Consider the following 20,000-nt stretch of genomic DNA (forward strand, 5'->3'; position numbering starts at 1 on the left):
TGTTCTAAAGCAGCCTGTAGGGGGCAAACACATACCTGTAGGGGGCAACAGAGGCCTGTAGGGGGCAAGAAAGACCTGTAGGGGGCAAGACAGACCTGTAGGGGGCAGCAGAGGCCTGAAGGGGGCAGCAGAGGCCTGTAGGGGGCAGCAGAGACCTGTAGGGGGCAGCAGAGGCCTGAAGGGTGTCGTGTTCTAGAGTCCAGAACACGACATGAAGCTGCCTGTGACCAGTGTCAGTCCAACAGTACCAGAGATGTTCAGTGACCTCCATGTTGTTTTTTCTCTCCGCAGATCAGTCCGCCCTGCTGACAGAAATCCGGTCCAGACTAGATGCTGCAGAGAGTCTCAGCACAGGTGAGTCCTCAAGGCTCAGATGGCCTGTAGGGGGCAACAGAGACCTGAAGGGGGTAACAGAGGCCTGAAGGGGGTAACAGAGACCTGTAGGGGGCAACAGAGGCCTGAAGGAGGTAACAGAGGCCTGAAGGGGGTAACATAGACCTGTAGGGGGCAACAGAGGCCTGAAGGGGGCAACATAGACCTGTAGGGGGCAACAGAGGCCTGAAGGGGGCAACATAGACCTGTAGGGGGCAACAGAGGCCTGTAGGGGGCAGCAGAGGCCAGAAAGGGGCAACATAGACCTGTAGGGGGCAACAGAGGCCTGAAGGAGGTAACAGAGGCCTGAAGGGGGTAACATAGACCTGTAGGGGGCAACAGAGGCTGAGGGGGCAACATAGACCTGTAGGGGGCAACAGAGGCCTGAAGGGGGCAACATAGACCTGTAGGGGGCAACAGAGGCCTGTAGGGGCAGCAGAGGCCAGAAGGGGGCAACATAGACCTGTAGGGGGCAGCAGAGGCCTGTAGGGGCAACAGAGGCCTGAAGGGGGTAACAGAGGCCTGAAGGGGGCAACATAGACCTGTACGGGGCAACAGAGGCCTGTAGGGGGCAACATAGACCTGTAGGGGGTAACAGAGGCCTGTAAGGGGTAACAGAGGCCTGTAGGGGGTAACATAGACCTGTAGGGGTAACAGAGGCCTGAAGGGGGCAACAGAGACCTGTAGGGGGTAACAGAGGCCTGTAAGGGGGCAGCAGAGGCCTGTAGGGGGCAACATAGACCTATAGGGGGTAACAGAGGCCTGAAGGGGGCAACAGAGACCTGTAGGGGGCAGCAGAGGCCTGAAGGGGGCAACAGAGACCTGTAGGGGGCAACAGAGGCCTGAAGGGGGCAACAGAGGCCTGAAGGGGGCAACAGAGACCTGTAGGGGGCAGCAGAGGCCTGAAGGGTGTCGTGTTCTAGAGTCCAGAATACGACATGAAGCTGCCTGTGACCAGTGTCAGTCCAACAGTACCAGAGATGTTCAGTGACCTCCATGTTGTTTTTTCTCTCCGCAGATCAGTCCGCCCTGCTGATGGAAATCCGGTCCAGACTAGATGCTGCAGAGAGTCTCAGCACAGGTGAGTCCTCAAGGCTCAGGTGAGTCTTCAAGGCTCAGGTGAGTCCTCACAGCTCAGGTGAGTCCTCACAGATCAGGTGAGTCCTCAAGGCTCAGGCAAGTCCTCAAGGCTCAGGCAAGTCCTCAACGCTCAGGTGAGTCTTCAAGAATCATGTGAGTCCTAAAGGCTCAGATGAGTCTTCAAGGCTCAGGCTCAGGGGCAGCAGAGGCCTGTAGGGGGGGCAGAGGCCTGTAGGGGGCAGCAGAGGCCTGTAGGGGGGGCAGAGGCCTGTAGGGGGCAGCAGAGGTCTGTAGGGGGCAGCAGAGGCCTGTAAGGGGGGCAGAGGCCTTTAGGAGGCAGCAGAGGCCTGTAGGGGGGGCAGAGGCCTGTAAGGGGGGGCAGAGGCCTGTAAGGGGGCAGCAGAGGCCTGTAGGGGGCAACACAGACCTGTAGGGGGCAACAGAGGCCTGAAGGGGGGGCAGAGGCCTGAAGGGGGCAACAGAGACCTGTAGGGGGCAGCAGAGGCCTGAAGGGTTCTAGAGTCCAGAACACGACATGAAGCTGCCTGTGACCAGTGTCAGTCCAACAGTACCAGAGATGTTCAGTGACCTCCATGTTGTTTTTTCTCTCCGCAGATCAGTCCGCCCTGCTGATGGAAATCCGGTCCAGACTAGATGCTGCAGAGAGTCTCAGCTCAGGTGAGTCCTCACAGCTCAGGTGAGTCTTCAAGCAGAGGCCTGTAGGGGCAGCAGAGGCCTGTAGGGGCAGCAGAGGCCTGTAGGGGGCAGCAGAGGCCTGTAGGGGGCGGCAGAGGCCTGTAGGGGGCGGCGGAGGCCTGTAGGGGGCGGCGGAGGCCTGTAGGGGGGGCCGAGGCCTGTAGGGGGCAGCAGAGGCCTGTAGGGGGCGGCGGAGGCCTGTAGGGGGCAGAGAGGCCTGTAGGGGGGGGCAGCAGAGGCCTGTAGGGGGCGGCGGAGGCCTGTAGGGGGCGGCGGGAGGCCCTGTAGGGGGCAGCAGAGGCCTGTAGGGGGGCAGCAGAGGCCTGTAGGGGGCGGCGGAGGCCTGTAGGGGGCGGCGGAGGCCTGTAGGGGGCAGCAGAGGCCTGTAGGGGGGGCAGAGGCCTGTAGGGGGCGGCAGAGGCCTGTAGGGGGCGGCGGAGGCCTGTAGGGGGCGGCGGAGGCCTGTAGGGGGGGCAGAGGCCTGTAGGGGGCGGCGGAGGCCTGTAGGGGGCAGCAGAGGCCTGTAGGGGGGGCAGCAGAGGCCTGTAGGGGGCGGCGGAGGCCTGTAGGGGGCGGCGGAGGCCTGTAGGGGGCAGCAGAGGCCTGTAGGGGGGGCAGAGGCCTGTAGGGGGCGGCGGAGGCCTGTAGGGGGGGGCAGAGGCCTGTAGAGGCAGCAGAGGCCTGTAGGGGGCAGCGGAGGCCTGTAGGGGGCAGCAGAGGCCTGCAGTAGGCAGCAGAGGCCTGTAGGGGCAGCAGAGGCCTGTAGGGGGCAGCAGAGGCCTTGCAGCAGTAGGCAGCAGCAGAGGCCTGTAGGGGGGCAGAAGAGGCCTGTAGGGGGGGCAGCAGAGGCCTGTAGGGGGCAGCAGAGGCCTGTAGGGGGCAGCAGAGGCCTGCAGTAGGCAGCAGAGGCCTGTAGGGGCAGCAGAGGCCTGTAGGGGGCGGCAGAGGCCCTGTAGGGGGGGGGCAAGAGGCCTGTTAGGGGGGGCAGCAGAGGCCTGTAGGGGGCGGCGGAGGCCTGTAGGGGCGGCGGAGGCCTGTAGGGGGCAGCAGAGGCCCTGTAGGGGGGGGCAGCAGAGGCCTGTAGGGGGCGGCGGAGGCCTGTAGGGGGGGGGCAGAGGCCTGTAGAGGCAGCAGAGGCCTGTAGGGGGCAGCAGAGGCCTGTAGGGGGCAGCAGAGGCCTGCAGTAGGCAGCAGAGGCCTGTAGGGGGCAGAAGAGGCCTGTAGGGGGGGCAGCAGAGGCCTGTAGGGGGCAGCAGAGGCCTGCAGTAGGCAGCAGAGGCCTGTAGGGGCAGCAGAGGCCTGTAGGGGGCAGCAGAGGCCTGTAGGGGGGGCAGAGGCCTGTAGGGGGGGCAGCAGAGGCCTGTAGGGGGCGGCGGAGGCCTGTAGGGGGCGGCGGAGGCCTGTAGGGGGCAGCAGAGGCCTGTAGGGGGGGCAGAGGCCTGTAGGGGGCGGCGGAGGCCTGTAGGGGGGGGCAGAGGCCCTGTAGAGGCAGCAGAGGGCTGGAGGGGGCAGCAGAGGCCTGTAGGGGGCAGCAGAGGCCTGCAGTAGGCAGCTAGGGCCTGTAGGGGGCAGGAGAGGCCTGTAGGGGGGGCAGCAGAGGCCTGTAGGGGGCAGCAGAGGCCTGTAGGGGGCAGCAGAGGCCTGCAGTAGGCCAGCAGAGGCCTGTAGGGGGCAGCAGAGGCCTGTAGGGGGCAGCAGAGGCCTGCAGTAGGCAGCAGAGGCCCTGTAGGGGGCGGCGGAGGCCTGTAGGGGGCAGCAGAGGCCTGTAGGGGGGGGGGGGGCCAGCAGAGGCCTGTAGGGGGGCAGCAGAGGCCTGTAGGGGGGGCAGCAGAGGCCTGTAGGGGGCGGCGGAGGCCTGTAGGGGGCGGCGGAGGCCTGTAGGGGGCAGCAGAGGCCTGTAGGGGGCAGCAGAGGCCTGCAGTAGGCAGCAGAGGCCTGTAGGGGGCAGAAGAGGCCTGTAGGGGGGGCAGCAGAGGCCTGTAGGGGGCAGCAGAGGCCTGCAGTAGGCAGCAGAGGCCTGTAGGGGCAGCAGAGGCCTGTAGGGGGCAGCAGAGGCCTGTAGGGGGGGCAGAGGCCTGTAGGGGGGCAGCAGAGGCCTGTAGGGGGCGGCGGAGGCCTGTAGGGGGCGGCGGAGGCCTGTAGGGGGCAGCAGAGGCCTGTAGGGGGGGCAGAGGCCTGTAGGGGGCGGCGGAGGCCTGTAGGGGGGGGCAGAGGCCTGTAGAGGCAGCAGAGGCCTGTAGGGGGCAGCAGAGGCCTGTAGGGGGCAGAGAGGCCTGCAGGTAGGCAGCAGAGGCCTGTAGGGGCGGGCAGAAGAGGCCTGTAGGGGGGGCAGCAGAGGCCTGTAGAGGGGCAGCAGAGGCCTTGTAGGGGGGGCAGCAGAGGCCTGTAGGGGGCAGCAGAGGCCTGCAGTAGGCAGCAGAGGCCTGTAGGGGGCAGCAGAGGCTCTGTAGGGGGCAGCAGAGGCCTGCAGTAGGCAGCAGAGGCCTGTAGGGGGCAGCAGAGGCCTGTAGGGGGCAGCAGAGGCCTGTAGGGGGGGCAGCAGAGGCCTGTAGGGGGCAGCAGAGGCCTGTAGGGGGGGCAGCAGAGGCCTGTAGGGGCGGCGGAGGCCTGTAGGGGGCGGCGGAGGCCTGTAGGGGGCGGCGGAGGCCTGTAGGGGGCAGCAGAGGCCTGTAGGGGGGGCAGAGGCCTGTAGGGGGCGGCGGAGGCCTGTAGGGGGGGGCAGAGGCCTGTAGAGGCAGCAGAGGCCTGTAGGGGGCAGCAGAGGCCTGCAGGGGGGGCAGAGGCCTGTAGGGGGCGGCGGAGGCCTGTAGGGGGGGGCAGAGGCCTGTAGAGGCAGCAGAGGCCTGTAGGGGGCAGCAGAGGCCTGCAGTAGGCAGCAGAGGCCTGTAGGGGGCAGAAGAGGCCTGTAGGGGGGGCAGCAGAGGCCTGTAGGGGGCAGCAGAGGCCTGTAGGGGGCAGCAGAGGCCTGCAGTAGGCAGCAGAGGCCTGTAGGGGGCAGCAGAGGCCTGTAGGGGGCAGCAGAGGCCTGTAGGGGGGGCAGCAGAGGCCTGTAGGGGGGGCAGCTGTCTGAAGACGTGGTCCTGGTTTATGTTGAACTATTTTCATGTTTCTGACCTTCAGACTTCAGTTTGTGTTGATGGTTGATCCTCTGCTGACACCGAGTGCTGCCTCATGTCGGGTCTCTGTAGAAACATCAATCAGGACTTCGGTTTGGACCTGATCAATATGGAACGTGTCAGGAGATGATGTTGTGGCTTGCTGCTGTGCAAATAAAGATTGATTGATTGATTGATTGATTGAATTATTTTCCTCTGTTCAGGTTTTCAGATCAGACTGAGAGACGGAGAAGATCTGATCCAGGAGCTGCAGAGAAACACGACAGGTCTGAAGTTATTATTTATAACTTTATACTCTCGTGTTGGGAGGAAGTACTCAGATACTTTACTGCAGTAAAAGTACCTGTAACACACTAAAACATAAAAGTAATCAAGTACAGTACCAGAGTACATGATTACTTCATGTGGTGGATAAATATTTACACAATGTTTATAAAACACAACAGTGAACAACAACACGTCCATATATAAGAAAATACTGAGCCTGCAATGTAATAGATTACTTTATATACGCAAAATAGGTGGTTATGTAAAGTAACTATAGGCTCAGAGAGTAACAGAATACATGGAATCAGATTACCGGAGGCCTGGTCATGGAACAGGGTAATCTGATTCCTTTCTCGCCTCTGGTCTTTTTTAACGGTTTGGTATGGATGTAATCTAAAAGTAACTGTGTAATCAAGTTACACTGTAATATTGTGATACTTGGATTACATTAATGACTGTATTTTAGAGAGTAACTGTGTCGGCTCTGAATGTTGAGCTGCTTCGTGTTTCTGACAGTTGGTTTTGTTTGCAGTGTTCGAGCGGCGGCTGAGCGGCGCCGACCGCCTGCTGCTGGCGCTGCAGACTCAGAGTTCAGGTGAGAGTCTCTGATGTACAGAGGCCCGGATGGGTCAGAACAACAGTTCTACATCTGATCGAAATGATTTGTTCTGTTGTTTAATCTTTATGTCAGTTTCTTTTTTAATCGGTGAAAATGTCAAAAGAAAGCTTTCAGATAATTAAAGTTCTGGCAAAAGAAGAAAAAAGTCTCTGTAAACTTTATACTGGTACCAGAACCAGTACTGGTTCTGACCACTGTTCTGGTCAGAACAAAAACCTCTGAAAACATTTTCTCCTGAAAACTTTATTCCTCCTGATTTCACACAAATACATTTTCTTTAAAAACTGTTCTTGATTTCAGTTTTTCAGTTACAGTCATGATTTTTTTCCCGTCACAAATGAAATAAAGTTCTGGTTCTTTGTTGTCTTCGTGTGACAGCGAGGAAACGTCAGAACAAAGTGCTTTGTTCTGTTTCAGTGATGATCAGCTGAAGTTAGTGAAACTGGACGTTAGCGTGATGCTACGTTACGGACACGAGTTGCTCCTGAAGTGTTTTGTGTTTTCAGCTCAGTTGGATCAACTCTCCTCCGTTGAGTCCAGACTGACAGACGGACTGAACAGCACCACAGGTTCAGATTGATTCCCTTCACAGTTTGTACAACACACTTGATGATGATTATTGATAAATCTGATAGTTACTGTTTCCTGTTCAGCTCTGCAGCTCCGACTGAGCATCTGTGAGAAACAGCTGGAACACCTGGAGACAGAGAACACAGGTAACACTGCAGGTGAACATGTCTCAAACACACGGGTCAGGTTTCTGTGTTTCTGTCTCATCCTGGTTCTGTTGCAGGTTTTGGCCTCAGACTGAATCAGACTGACGATCGTCTGCAGGAGCTCACAGACACAAACTCAGGTTTGGACTTTAAGACTTCGGTGCAACTCAAGAAAGAAATCTGTCAACATTTATTTTCAGTCGTGAGGTTGGTTTGTTTTATTGTTCGAACATCTGCCGACGAAAAAATCTTCATCGTCCTGTTTTTCAATGCTTATTGTACGGAAGCCCTGAAGGACGAGCGCAGACGTTCTTCAGCAGAAGACTCCAGACTCATTTGTTCAGACTTCACCTCGACCCCACAGAGCACGACTCCCTCCAACCTCCAACCCTGAAAAAAGTATATGCACCTGTAGAGCTGCACGATATATCGTTTTCGCATCATCATCGCGATGTGTGATAGAGTCACAACGCAGGACCTGCGATGCAGGAGGCAAATGAACTCATCTAATCTCAAAGGAACCTGACACACACTGTGCATGCAGACTCTGCATCCACCAATCACATTAGTTCTAATTCAGTGTGCTGAAGCAGCAAAACAAAGAAACAGATTTCAGTCATTGAATAACCTGTTTATCACTCATTGTTAGTTACTTAATGTAATTATGAAGCTAGAATGTTCCATTTTAAGATGGAGAGCACAACAGGTCCAAGTTTTGTTTATTGTCATTCAATTCAGCACAATAAAAGAAAGCAATAAAAGATAACAATAAGAATATCTCTAAAACACAGACATACTCAAAACACTGAGAAAAGGAGGTAAGATCAGTCCAGGTTAACTTTCCACAAGATAGCAGCAGTGCAGCATAACATAAAGTGCTATTCAGCTCATCTGATGAAAATTCCTGTATATTTTCACATCATAATATATATCGCAGGGTTAAAAAAAAATCTCAATGTAAGTTTTTTCCAATATCGTGCAGCCCTATGCACTCGTCTTTGACAAACAGCAGTTATGATCCTCAGATGACGGCTTGACAGTTGTTTCTATATGTCTTTTACTCCATCGACAGTGATGTCGTGGTTTCTCTCTTGTGACAAATGTTCTCATTGTAAGTCGCTTTGAACAAAAGTGTCTGCTAAATGCCCTGAATGTAAATGTAAATATAAATATAAATGTAAAATGTTTATTGAATGTGTGAAAGAGGAAAAAGTTTGTGGCAGCAGGAAAAGTTATTTATTTCAAAGACTAAACTATTTTAATCTGTTTCACACATAAAAAGTCTGAAGATGGAGAAAATGAAGGAACTTCTAAAGATCATCTTTATTTTCCTTCAGTTCTTCTGAATTTAGGAGAGAAAACTGAGATTTAGATTTGTCCCCTCAGGACTTCCATACTGTTGAATGTGTGTTTTAAAAGGTGGGCTGGAGCTGAAGGTGGCGTTCTCAGCCGGTCTGACTGATTCAGGATCAGTTGGACCGTTTGACAAGGAGACGACTCTGATCTTCTCCAAAGTCATCACCAACGTGGGCGGAGCCTACAACCAGACCGCAGGTGACGTGTACTTCAGCTGGTTGGATATATACGTAGATAGACGATGTCATGTGATCTCATCTTTTTTGATGGACTTCTCCTTTAAACCCTCCCTCCTGTGTGACTGTGTTAACTCCGCCCTGCTCTGTGTCTGTCAGGTGTGTTAACTCCGCCCTGCTCTGTGTCTGTCAGGTGTGTTAACTCCGCCCTGCTCTGTGTCTGTCAGGTGTGTTAAAGGTCTCATATTATGACAAACAGGTTTTCTCTGCTCTCTACATATATAAGCTGGTCCTCGCTGAGCCTGTGGTCCACCCACTGGTAACACGGCGCTCCTACAGGCTGTTCAGATTCTGCTCCTGTCGTTACGTAAGGAAAGGAGTCATTATCGTAGCCCCGCCTCCTCTGAGCGGTGATAGGAGATATCAGAGAGGGGGGCGTTCATCCCCGAGGTGAAGTTCCGTGTGTCCAGCGGAGAGACAGCGGTGTTTCACAATGTCGTCGCTCAGAGCTAGACACGCAGTTACTCTGTTGTTGGTTGTATAAATTAACATCAGTGCCTATATTCTGTCCCAGCTACAGAACAACAGAAGAGACCGTGGTTGTGTTTCATTTTTAATGACAACGTGCCGGCTGCGGTTCGTGTTAGCTTGTATGTGTGTGCTAACCTCTTTACATCTGACTGCTTCAGTAACGAGTGTCAGTACAAAGCTGGCTTTGCCTCGACACTGACCCTCATAAAAGGATCAGTCCCAACCATACCGGACCCAGCAACTGCACCCGAGCCACAGGTAAGTGTCGCCGCGGTTTGATAGTATTTACACTTGCCGATGAGTAACGTTATGGTGAAGTCAGCTGGAAACTAGCTAACTAGTTAGCTCCGCTTCGGTCCGCTATGTTATGGCATTTGAAGCGAGTTTTATGTTAATAATATAACGAGGGAGCTTGGCTGTCACAGTAAAAAGTCTGGAAACGTGCAGACTGGAGACAGAGACGATGCGAACAGTGTCCAAGAGTTTGGAGACTGTTGGAGACAAACAACTTTAGCTTTCGCAAAAATTATTCAGACACACTAACCGTTCTGAAACGTCCTGCTGAAGCCGCAGAGTCTGTACTTCTTCCGGAGCCTCTCCTTCTGGGTCCGATTCTGGGTCAAACTGGTTCAGTTGAACGAAGCATCTCTGCGAGCCATAGCGATACATCCACCGTAACATTAGCGCATGCTACCGCTACCGCTACCGTAAGAGGCATCGTCTCCCTGAGAGGGGCGTGTAGCAGCAGGGCAAGCGGTGACAGACGGAGCTCATTAGCATTTAAAGGTGCAGGCACAGAAACAGCTGCTGTCAGTAGAGCCACTTTTAAACAGCTGACATTCAGAACCACAGATGGTTTGGTGCAATACAGTGTTGTTGGACCTCTGACAGCTGTGTGAAACCGATGAAAAACTGTTAATATGGGACCTTTAACTCCGCCCTGCTCTGTGTCTGTCAGGTGTGTTAACTCCGCCCTGCTCTGTGTCTGTCAGGTGTGTTAACTCCGCCCTGCTCTGTGTCTGTCAGGTGTGTGAACTCCGCCCTGCTCTGTGTCTGTCAGGTGTGTTAACTCCGCCCTGCTCTGTGTCTGTGAGGTGTGTTAACTCCGCCCTGCTCTGTGTCTGTCAGGTGTGTTAACTCCGCCCTGCTCTGTGTCTGTCAGGTGTGTTAACTCCGCCCTGCTCTGTGTCTGTCAGGTGTGTGAACTCCGCCCTGCTCTGTGTCTGTCAGGTGTGTTAACTCCGCCCTGCTCTGTGTCTGTCAGGTGCGTTAACTCCGCCCTGCTCTGTGTCTGTCAGGTGCGTTAACTCCGCCCTGCTCTGTGTCTGTGAGGTGTGTTAACTCCGCCCTGCTCTGTGTCTGTCAGGTGCGTTAACTCCGCCCTGCTCTGTGTCTGTCAGTGTGTTAACTCCGCCCTGCTGTGTCTGTCAGGTGTGTTAACTCCGCCCTGCTCTGTGTCTGTCAGGTGTGTTAACTCCGCCCTGCTGTGTGTCTGTGAGGTGTGTTAACTCCGCCCTGCTCTGTGTCTGTGAGGTGTGTTAACTCCGCCCTGCTCTGTGTCTGTGAGGTGTGTTAACTCCGCCCTGCTCTGTGTCTGTCAGGTGCGTTAACTCTGCCCTGCTCTGTGTCTGTCAGGTGTGTTAACTCCGCCCTGCTCTGTGTCTGTCAGGTGCGTTAACTCCGCCCTGCTCTGTGTCTGTGAGGTGTGTTAACTCCGTCCTGCTCTGTGTCTGTCAGGTGTGTTAACTCCGCCCTGCTCTGTGTCTGTCAGTGTGTTAACTCCGCCCTGCTCTGTCTGTGAGGTGTGTTAACTCCGCCCTGCTGTGTCTGTGAGGTGTGTTAACTCCGCCCTGCTCTGTGTCTGTCAGGTGTGTTAACTCCGCCCTGCTCTGTGTCTGTCAGGTGTGTTAACTCCGCCCTGCTCTGTCTGTCAGGTGTGTTAACTCCGCCCTGCTCTGTGTCTGTGAGGTGTGTTAACTCCGCCCTGCTGTGTCTGTGAGGTGTGTTAACTCCGCCCTGCTGTGTCTGTGAGGTGTGTTAACTCCGCCCTGCTCTGTGTCTGTCAGGTGCGTTAACTCCGCCCTGCTCTGTCTGTCAGGTGTGTTAACTCCGCCCTGCTCTGTGTCTGTCAGGTGTGTTAACTCCGCCCTGCTCTGTGTCAGTCAGTGTGTTAACTCCGCCCTGCTCTGTGTCTGTCAGGTGTGTTAACTCCGCCCTGCTCTGTGTCTGTCAGGTGTGTTCACTGCTCCTGTCAGAGGACTTTACTTCTTCAGCTTCACGGCTGCAGATTACCTCAAAGGCTACATGGGTCTCTACCTGTACAGGAACAACCAGCCAATCATCTTCAACCTGGACCTCAACAACCACGGTGGCTACGCCTCCACATCCAACGGCGTGGCTCTACAGCTGGAGGAGGGCGACGCAGTCTGCCTCAGTTTGCCGGCAAGCTACCGTCTCTACGACGACTCCCGAAACTTCAGCGTGTTCTCCGGCTTCCTGCTGTTCCCCCTCTGACCTCCTGGATCAGGGTAGGAGTGAGACCTCCTCTCTAACAAACTCAAAATCAGCTATCAGACTGGAACTAAAGGAGTGGACTTTTGTTTTGATAGTGACTTCCTGTCTGTCAAAGAAACACGTTTACATCTCTGAAGCTAATTAACATTAATAAACATTAAAATAACGTCTAAATATGTGTAATATATATTAAAAAAAGGACAGAATTTGAAGTAACTGCTGCTAGCTGTGGAGCTAAGCAGCCTATTAGCTTGTTATTAACAGAAGATCTGGGTTCATATCAAAACAGGCATCCAATGAGCAGCCAGAAACTGTTCTGAAGACAAAATTCTCATAAAAAACAAAATAAGTCTCAAACTTTTATTAAATTTGACAAAAACAAAGTGAACTTTGACCTGTGAGTGTTACAACAACCTGTAAAGTGTTTCTCTACAACAGTTATAAAAATGTACATCCTCCATCAGACGCCATGATTTATAAAAACATGTTGGTCGGTGAAGTCTGGTCCAGGTGAGTCGTCAGTAGTCTGAAATAAATACAAACGTTCATCAGAAACAGGAAGTCTGCTTCACGTTCAAGTGAACTCAGGAAAAAACATTTACATTAAATAATCGAACAATAAAGTTTGTTCAAAACATCTCGTATTGCTGTTTGCTCCTTTAAAAAGTCTCTAGTGTTTCTACATAATAATCAATAGAAGATCAATAATCCAAACGACGGGAATGAAAACAGAGAAAAATCTTCAAAATGTCGGAAAAACATCTTTAAAAAACAACTTCGATAAAAAGTTCAGAAGCTTCTAAAAACTCGGTTCAAAGACTCGAGGTGTCGCTCGTTAAGACTGGAGAACAGAACCGTCCAGAATCCAAAACAAAATGGCTTCAGATCCCTAATCTGTGATGAAGAGGAGCAGGAGGAGGTGATGAAGAGGAGGAGGTAATAAAGAATAAAATAAACAAGAAGTAAAAGGAGGAAGACGAAGAGGAGTTTAGTGTTGTCTGGAGGCCCTGGCCGTCAGCAGGAGGAGGCGATGAAGAGGAGGAGGAGTCTAGTGCTGTGTGTCGAGCCTCCTGCTGACGGCCTGCAGGAGGAGCAGTGAGTACTCCTCCAGCAGAGCCGCAGTCTTTGCCTCCCCCACTCCTCCCAGCCCCCCCTCCACTCCCAGCATGCTCGGTGCACCGAGCGGCAGGCAATCAAGCTCCGCCCTCATGGCCTGGAAGGCCTCTGATAGGACGACAGCCATCTGACGCTGGTCGGGGGCGGCGTCATCAAGGGAGGAGCCGCTCACCTGAAGGGGAGCGAGAGAGACAGGTGAGTGATGTCACTGATGATGTCAGCAGAACCACCAACCAATCTCCATTCGTCTTTCTGAGTATTTTATATTTTTATTTTAGATTCATAGTATTCAAACGTGTGAATCGTCCTGAGTGAACGTCACACTCACCCTCCTGTACAGGTGTGTCGCTCTCTTGAAGCAGCTCTGCAGCTCATTGGTCAGAGCTCTGCAGGTCTCCACACTGATTGGCTGGTCTGTGCAGAGAGAGGGAGAGTTTCTTTTCACATTTTGTTCTAAACAATCGTCTGTTGATGGAGGGAGAGACGACAAAGAAGAAGAAGAGGAAGGAGAAGAAGGGGAAACAGAAGCATCTCACCCGTCAGTGTGGAGGAAGAGGAGGCAGAGCCCCAACGGAGAGATGACAGGATGAAAGGATGAAGAGGAGGTGGAGGGTCCAAACCTGTGTCGTCTCTCTGAGGCTCCTCCTCCTGCCGGGGGGGAGTCAGGGGGGAGACGGAGATGGGAGGAGGCCGTGCCGATGAAGACAAGGCGGAGGGTGGAGTAAAGGAGGCGATGGAAGGCTTGTCGGGGAGCGGTCTGCTGCTGCCCGGGACTCGAGCCTGGAGGCTGCGGGGGGGAGCCGCCGCCTGGTTACCATGGTTACCCAGAGACGGGGAGGCGACTACAACGGGGACGACGGTGGCGTGAGGGGGTGTGGCCACTGCGGCGCTTGAGGGCACCACGGCAACAAGAGGAGGCGGAGTCTCTTTGACCTGAGAGGAGGATGATGTCACTGAGGGGTCCTCGCCGGGATCGGCGTTGAGGCCGTCGCCCACGGAGACGGAGCGCGACATCTTGGCCATGGAGCTAGCGGTTGGGCTCATGTAGGAGCGAGCCGACGGCATGGAGGCGGCAGCGGAGGAAGAGGAGGACTTCCTGGGGGTGGAGACAGCAGACGGGGCTGGTGTCGAGGTGACGGCGGCTGTCTCCTGCTGTGGCGACTTCGGGGAGGCCGGGCTTGGTCTCGGAATGGGCGTGGCTATAGACGGGGGCCGTCTGGGGGAGGAGGGGAGGGTGGTGGGACGCTGAGGGGGGAGGAGCGGCTGAGGGGAGACTTCTCTGGAGGGCCGAGACACCGAGGAGGAGGCGGAGTCACCTGAGGGACGAGCCAGAGAGACAAGGTAAGACATTCAAGACCGGTTCAGATCTGGTTCTGGAATATTTTAAACTGTTTTCTGTTTCAGAGTCTGGAAGGTGTACCTGTGTCTGTCAGCAGGTTCTGGACTGACTGAGCCTTCCGGAGTCCTGAGGAGGAGTTCAGATGGGAGGCGGCAGCGCGGGCCGTTGGACCCAGGTTTCTTCTGGACTCCTGGACCATGGTCTGGACCTTCTTCTTCAGGGGGGAAGTCCGTTGGGCATGCTGAGCCGAGGAGGTCTCCTGCTCCCCCGTCTGGCTTTGGTGCTGATCTGGATCCTCAGATGAAAGCTGCGTCTGGTCCTGGTTCCAGGAGACCCTCCTCTCCTGAGTGTGATTCTGCTCCATCAGAGGTCGGACCTCTGAGACCAGAGGCCGGGCCTTCACCTCCCCCCCTCCTGCCCCGTTGGTCCGAGATGGTAGAGGAAGAACTGTACGACTGAGGAGAACCAAAAGCAGGCAGTGTTACAACAAACAGAACCAGAAGTTCTTACAGGTTCACAGTCGTGTTCAGGTCACTGATCATGCTGTGATGTCACTGATCATGCTGTGATGTCACTGATCATGCTGTGATGTCACTGATCATGCTGTGATGTCACTGATCATGCTGTGATGTCATACCTTCCAGCTGAACTCTGGGACAGGAACCTGGAGGAGATGCTGAGACTCTCACTGGAGCTGTGAGACGCTCTGCTGGGACTTCCTGTCAACAGACGGGTCACATGATCAAACACACGGGTCACATGATCAAACACACGGGTCTCATCTAATCTCATTTTACTGTCTCATTCTAATAATTCAGAAAATCTTCCATCAATACAACACTGTTGAAAATTCAGAGGTGTAGAGTTGGGAGTAGTAACTCCTGAATGTGTCATTAATCTTTGCATTATCTGAAGTAGTCTTACCATCCTCCATTTTGATATTCGTAATGTGACTCTTTGCTTTGAGGCCTCTCAGCTGATTAGCTAACAATTTCCCAGATTTTTCAATGTGGACATAGAACAAACTCTTACTCCTTGAGAGCTGGCGTTTAACAAGATAAGTTGAGGCCAGATTAAATTTGGTTTGAAGCTCCACTCGCGTTTTATATAGGTCAGGGTTTTTAACTTGAGCATATTGTTTATCTATTTCCTTATTTTGATCGGCTAGTTCTAATCGTTCTCGGTGGGCCTTTTTCTTCATATTTGCAGTGTACGAAATAGTTTGCCCCCTGAGGTACGCTTTAAGAGCATCCCAAACTACTAGACTGGATGTATCCGGGGAGGTATTTGTCTGAAAGAAGAAGGATATATGTTCTTTCATAAAGTTTACAAAATCATTGTCTGAGAGGAGAGTTGAATTAAAGCGCCAGTGTTTTTTAACTTGAGGAAGGTCAGGCAAAGCCAAAGATAGGACCATGATCTGATATCACTATGCCCTGATCAGCACAGGAGCGCGCCAATGGTTCTTTATCAATGAAAAAGTAATCAATCCTAGTGAAGGTATGGTGAACGTGCAAGAAGAAGGAGTACTCTCTCTTATTTGGATGGAGGGAACGCCAGACATCAGAGACACCGAAATTGGATAAACAGGACTGGATGAATGAGGCAGACCTACTAACTGAGTCAGGGTTGGGAGAAGAGAAGTCCAGCACGGGATCTAACCAACAACTGAAATCCCCACCAAGTATAAGAGAATGTGAGCTCAAATCCGGGAGAAGAAAAAAAGCGTTCCAAAAAACTGACATCGTCTACATTTGGAGCATAAACATTGGTGAGCATCTTCATTATATTGTATAATTTCCCTGAGACAAAGCGGCCGTTGGCATCTGATATAACATTGTGATGCACAAAGGGGATGTTTTGATCAACTAGGATTGAAACCCCCTGGCCTTTGCTTGGAATGAGGAATGGAAGTGCTGCCCCGCCCACCACGACATCAGGCGGGTGTTATCAGAACTGCGGATGTGTGTCTCTTGCAAAAAAATAAATGCTGGTTAAAACTGTTTTATGAGTGAAAATACCCTCCACCTTTTAACAGGGTGGTTTAGACCCTTGACATTCCAGCTAACAAAGTTTAACGATCTATCCACTGTCTTCGACTGAAAGTGCAGACTGATAAAAACAAATGATATCAAAACTCCAGGAACATAAAGGACATAAAGAACCAAAAATGAGCTGTACATGGCTTGTGTAGGTTAATAAACCAGTACTGGCATAAGAAAAGCCTCCCCTTACCCACCCACCCCACAACAAGACAGCTGCCCAAGAACATAGCAGCAAGCTCTTCAAAACACTCATTATTTACCCCCCACAAAAAATCTTCCTGTCACTTGCACCCAAAATCTTCAGGTCCTTATTTTAATGTTAGAATGCACTCAACACTCCTAAGACCACATTTGAACTGTTCTAGGAGCACAAACATAAGAAAAGAAAACACTCCTTTAAAATCTCTTATGCACCATTAACACTATAAAGTCATTTAGCAGAATAAAAAAGTAATATGCTGCTTCAAAAGGTTAGTATAGGCTCTGGCGGGCTTTCCTCTCACTAAGTTAGAGGAGGAAGGCCATCGATGTATTTCCGCGCCTCATCGGTCGAGCATAGCCACTTCTTGTCTCCGTCGGTAAGTGTGATACGGAGCCGTGCCGGATACAGGAGAGAAGGTCTGAGCCCTCGGTTGTAGAGATCTGCCACGACTTCTTTGTACTCGGCTCGCTGGCTCAAAACTTCGGGGCTGTAGTCGTCGACCACTCGAACTTGCTGGCCGCGGTACTCCAGCTTCCCTCTATGGCAGGCCTCGCGGATCAGGAGGTCCTTGACCTGGTAGCGGTGCAGACGGAGAATGACTGGTTACAGTCTCTGTCCAGGGGCCGGTTTTGCTGTTAGCAAACGATGGGCTCTGTCAATCTCGGGCGGAGATGGGAGCGTCTCCTTTCCAAAAACCTTGCACAGCAAATCGGAGAAAAAAGCTGTAGGTTGCCCACCTTCAATAGACTCGGCTAGGCCCAGGATGTGAATGTTTCGTCTTCTGCTGCGACCCTCTAAGTCGATGACTTTAGCCGTTAGCTTGGAGTTGCTTTCAGCTTGCTGCTCAGGTCCTCCGTGGCAAGCTCGAGAGACGAAAGGCGCTGGCCATGCTCGTCAAATGTGGAGTGGACCTGGTCAAATTTGTTTTCCAGCTGGTTGAAAGAAGCTTTAAAGAAGCTTTAAAGTCGTTAGCTAGCGCCTGCCTGTGCTGGTCAAGTAGCTCAGAAATAGCCTCCATGGTCAAGCTAGTGGCTTGGTCGTCTTTTTTCCCCGACTTGCTGCGGTGCGAAGTCATTTCGAAGCAAGCGTGGGTTAAAGAAAAGTTAATAGCTAAGTTAATAGTTGTCCAGTTTGCATAATAAAGGAGTGAATGAGTGAAAAAAAAGGCAGAGTAGGTAGGAGCTCTCGCCGGTGCATCTACTTCATGTGGCAGTCGACTGGAAGTCTCTCTTATTTTCTTTTTAAAGTTTACTTTTTTTTTTTTTGCGACAAGCTCTAAGACAAGCAAATTGAATCACTGCTTTAAGTGCTTCATTTTAATCAAAGTTCTTAACAGAGCGAAGTTCTTTTCTTTTTGATTTTGAACCTATCGTTAGGTATCACCGCCTGAACCAGAAGAAGTTGAATTAGTTTAAGAATCAGAACTTAAGAACCACCACTCGAAACCACGAAGAATAAGTCTTTATCAAGACTATCTGATGATCATTGATGAAGACGTTGCAGTAATTGTCTGCTTCAGAAGCCGGCTCTGCCCCCAGCGCTCCCAATGCAGACATCCCACTGGGCTTTGGACCGAGAGTTCCTCAACAGAGTACCAGACTTCCCTCTGGCCACAGGACCGACACGGGAGCCTGCAGTTCAACCCAGAACACTCGAGGAAACCAGACTTCAAGACCTCCTGACTCCCAGACAAAGCAGGCTGAACGTCTCCATACAGCTGGATCCACACACGTGAGAACGGGTTGCTGTCTGAGTTCTGACTTCTATCTTTAAAACTTCAGAGAATTGAGATTAGGGTCTCGTTAGTATTAAAATTTACTCCCGTAATATTCAATATATAAAAGCTGACCCATAATTTCAGGATCCACCTACGATCACATAATCTTATTACTTTATTCATTACCATCTCTACATTTTCTGTTATCTGTTGTTGTTTGTCTAAATTGTCAGTTCATTTATTTTACCCTGATTATTTAGTTAATAAACATTTAAATATATAATATAATCGTTATAATCGTTCGTCGTTGTCTGTGCAAGTCAATTCTAATGTGGAGAACCGATGGATCTATGTAAAGAAATCTTTGCTTCAGAATATGAGATTGAATATAGATTTTGAAACTGAATAAATTGATTTGAAATTGATTTGAACTGTTCAAGCCAAACTTGTAAAGTTGGATTTTGAGTAATTTCCTCTGGATTATTCAAATAGTTATACAACGGAGGCGGTGCCCCATTTACGAGTGTGTTATTAATCACCAGTGATTAATTACTTTTATTATTAAGTAGTGTATCTCCTACACGGGTCACATGATCAAACCCACAGGATCAGTTTGTGTATGAGTGCTGCTGGTGTCGGTACCTGAGCCCGAGAGGTCGGCCAGAGTGACAAAGTGCTCCTTGAGGAAGGCCTCCTGGTCCGGAGTCTGAGGGACGAGCTGAGCGGCTCTGACTCCTCCTCCACCTGCTGCTCCTCCTCCTGCTGCCTCCTCTTCATCCTCCTCCAGCTCAGAGGAGTTCCCGTCCACACTCAGAGGCTCTGTGGGCTCCGACTCTGACAGACGACACAGAGGCAGGTCAGTCTGTGAGTACTCTATTACCCAGAGTAACTACAGTCATACTTGAGTGAAAGTGAAGATATCGTGTTAAAATATTACTTTGGTAAAGTGTCTCAGGTAAACTACAATTTTGAGGGATCCTATACTTTTACTCCACTAGTGACGTGCAGTCTCACCGTCTCCTGCAGGTCTGACTGGACTGGACAGACTGGAGCTGAAGCCCAGCGAGCAGCCGCTGTCAGGACTCGGTTTGTCCTGTCGGCCACCTGCAGCAGCAGGACACGCCTCCTTCACCTGGAACTCACTGACAGCAAGAGGCGGGGTTAACTGGGGCGGGGCTTAAACTGAGTCTGTCCTGATGATGCAGCCGTCTTACCTCTCAGCCAGGCTCACTCTGTCCTCCCATTGGTCAGGATACAGCACCAGCTCCTCCCTGTCTGGGCTGTGATTGGACAGATGGATGAAGTCTGGCCTCTGATTGGTCCTCATCTCACTGTCCTCCGCCTGGACGAACAGAATCAACTCAGGATCACTTCCTCGCCTCCCGTCATCGATGGAGACATGAATCATGATGAAACCTTGTGTTGTGTTCTCACCCATGCAGAGGTGACCTGCAGACTGACGGTGCTCCCCAGCTCCTGATTGGTCCTGTGTAGCCCCACCTCCACACCTGGGCTCCTCCCCCTCTGGCTGCAGGAAGAGGCGCTTACATCGAGGGGGCGTGTCTTAACCTGAGTGGGCGGGACCAAAGGTTAAAAACGCTGCATTAAATGTAGAACAAAGGTTTGGTGTGAAGCTGTACCTCCTCCTCCTCCTCCTGCGTCTCCTCCTGTCTGCCGGGGCGGTACGAGTCCAACAGTCTCAGGTCCAACATGGACTTCACCATCAGGACCCCCTCCTCAGACCTGCCCGCCCTCCTGGACCAGCGCCGACGAGGAGGTCGACCCCCCAACACCTCCTGAGGAGAAACACCGATAGTTATAACGTGATATATGGTCTGCAGTGATGGTCACCAGGTGTGTCCACTCACCTTCCTGCCGTCCAAAGCGGGGAACTTCTCATCACACGTTTCTGCAGGAGCAAACACAAGATTCATGATTTTTGTTCTCAGAACCATCTTTAAAATAAAAAGGTCCATGTAAACACAGTCAGCGACAGAACCGACCCGGCTCCTCCTCCAGAGTGCCTGCTGTGACCACATAAGGACAGCAGAGCTCCTCCTCCTCCTCCTCTTCCTCCTCCTTGTCGCTGTCTGAAGACATGGTGACGACCCGAGGAGCCGGCGCCTCCCTGCTGCTGC

The 20,000-nt window shown here is 52.3% G+C and overlaps 3 protein-coding genes across 7 annotated transcripts in view; 1 reads left to right on the plus strand and 2 right to left on the minus strand.

Annotated features, from left to right (window-relative positions):
• The window catches only part of LOC115566019 (mitogen-activated protein kinase-binding protein 1-like), a 15,139-nt gene extending 14,868 nt beyond the window's left edge, over nucleotides 1-271 (minus strand). The window contains exons 1-2 of the mRNA XM_030391762.1: nucleotides 249-271; nucleotides 36-115 (exon numbers count right to left, since the gene is read on the minus strand). Coding sequence (XP_030247622.1) covers nucleotides 36-115; nucleotides 249-271 — 103 coding nt within the window. The remainder of the gene's footprint in view (nucleotides 1-35; nucleotides 116-248) is intronic.
• A 1,353-nt stretch (nucleotides 272-1,624) lies between these two features.
• LOC115566020 (heavy metal-binding protein HIP-like) lies at nucleotides 1,625-11,571 on the plus strand. Its single transcript, XM_030391764.1, has 9 exons — nucleotides 1,625-1,664; nucleotides 2,068-2,130; nucleotides 5,468-5,530; nucleotides 6,064-6,126; nucleotides 6,657-6,719; nucleotides 6,804-6,866; nucleotides 6,944-7,006; nucleotides 8,286-8,420; nucleotides 11,163-11,571. The coding sequence occupies exons 1-9, from the start codon at nucleotides 1,625-1,627 to the stop codon at nucleotides 11,441-11,443; spliced, it is 834 nt and encodes a 277-aa protein (XP_030247624.1). The 3' UTR covers nucleotides 11,444-11,571.
• Nucleotides 11,572-11,789: 218 nt separating this feature from the next.
• Nucleotides 11,790-20,000, minus strand: part of LOC115597682 (mitogen-activated protein kinase-binding protein 1-like) — a 20,084-nt gene continuing 11,873 nt past the window's right edge. For 2 of the 5 annotated variants that reach the window (XM_030443852.1, XM_030443856.1), the window contains 12 exons: nucleotides 19,866-19,999; nucleotides 19,731-19,771; nucleotides 19,503-19,658; nucleotides 19,297-19,431; nucleotides 19,077-19,204; nucleotides 18,877-19,004; nucleotides 18,505-18,696; nucleotides 14,536-14,617; nucleotides 13,980-14,353; nucleotides 13,096-13,875; nucleotides 12,888-12,973; nucleotides 11,790-12,731 (listed from right to left, as the gene is read on the minus strand). In XM_030443852.1, the coding sequence (XP_030299712.1) occupies nucleotides 12,492-12,731; nucleotides 12,888-12,973; nucleotides 13,096-13,875; nucleotides 13,980-14,353; nucleotides 14,536-14,617; nucleotides 18,505-18,696; nucleotides 18,877-19,004; nucleotides 19,077-19,204; nucleotides 19,297-19,431; nucleotides 19,503-19,658; nucleotides 19,731-19,771; nucleotides 19,866-19,999 (2,476 nt within the window). In that variant the 3' untranslated portion in view covers nucleotides 11,790-12,491. The remainder of the gene's footprint in view (nucleotides 12,732-12,887; nucleotides 12,974-13,095; nucleotides 13,876-13,979; nucleotides 14,354-14,535; nucleotides 14,618-18,504; nucleotides 18,697-18,876; nucleotides 19,005-19,076; nucleotides 19,205-19,296; nucleotides 19,432-19,502; nucleotides 19,659-19,730; nucleotides 19,772-19,865; nucleotide 20,000) is intronic. The other 3 variants (XM_030443855.1, XM_030443853.1, XM_030443857.1) reach the window with 3 other exon arrangements.

The sequence above is a fragment of the Sparus aurata genome, chromosome 16, assembly GCF_900880675.1.
Source record: "Sparus aurata chromosome 16, fSpaAur1.1, whole genome shotgun sequence".
Classification (NCBI taxonomy): domain Eukaryota; kingdom Metazoa; phylum Chordata; class Actinopteri; order Spariformes; family Sparidae; genus Sparus; species Sparus aurata.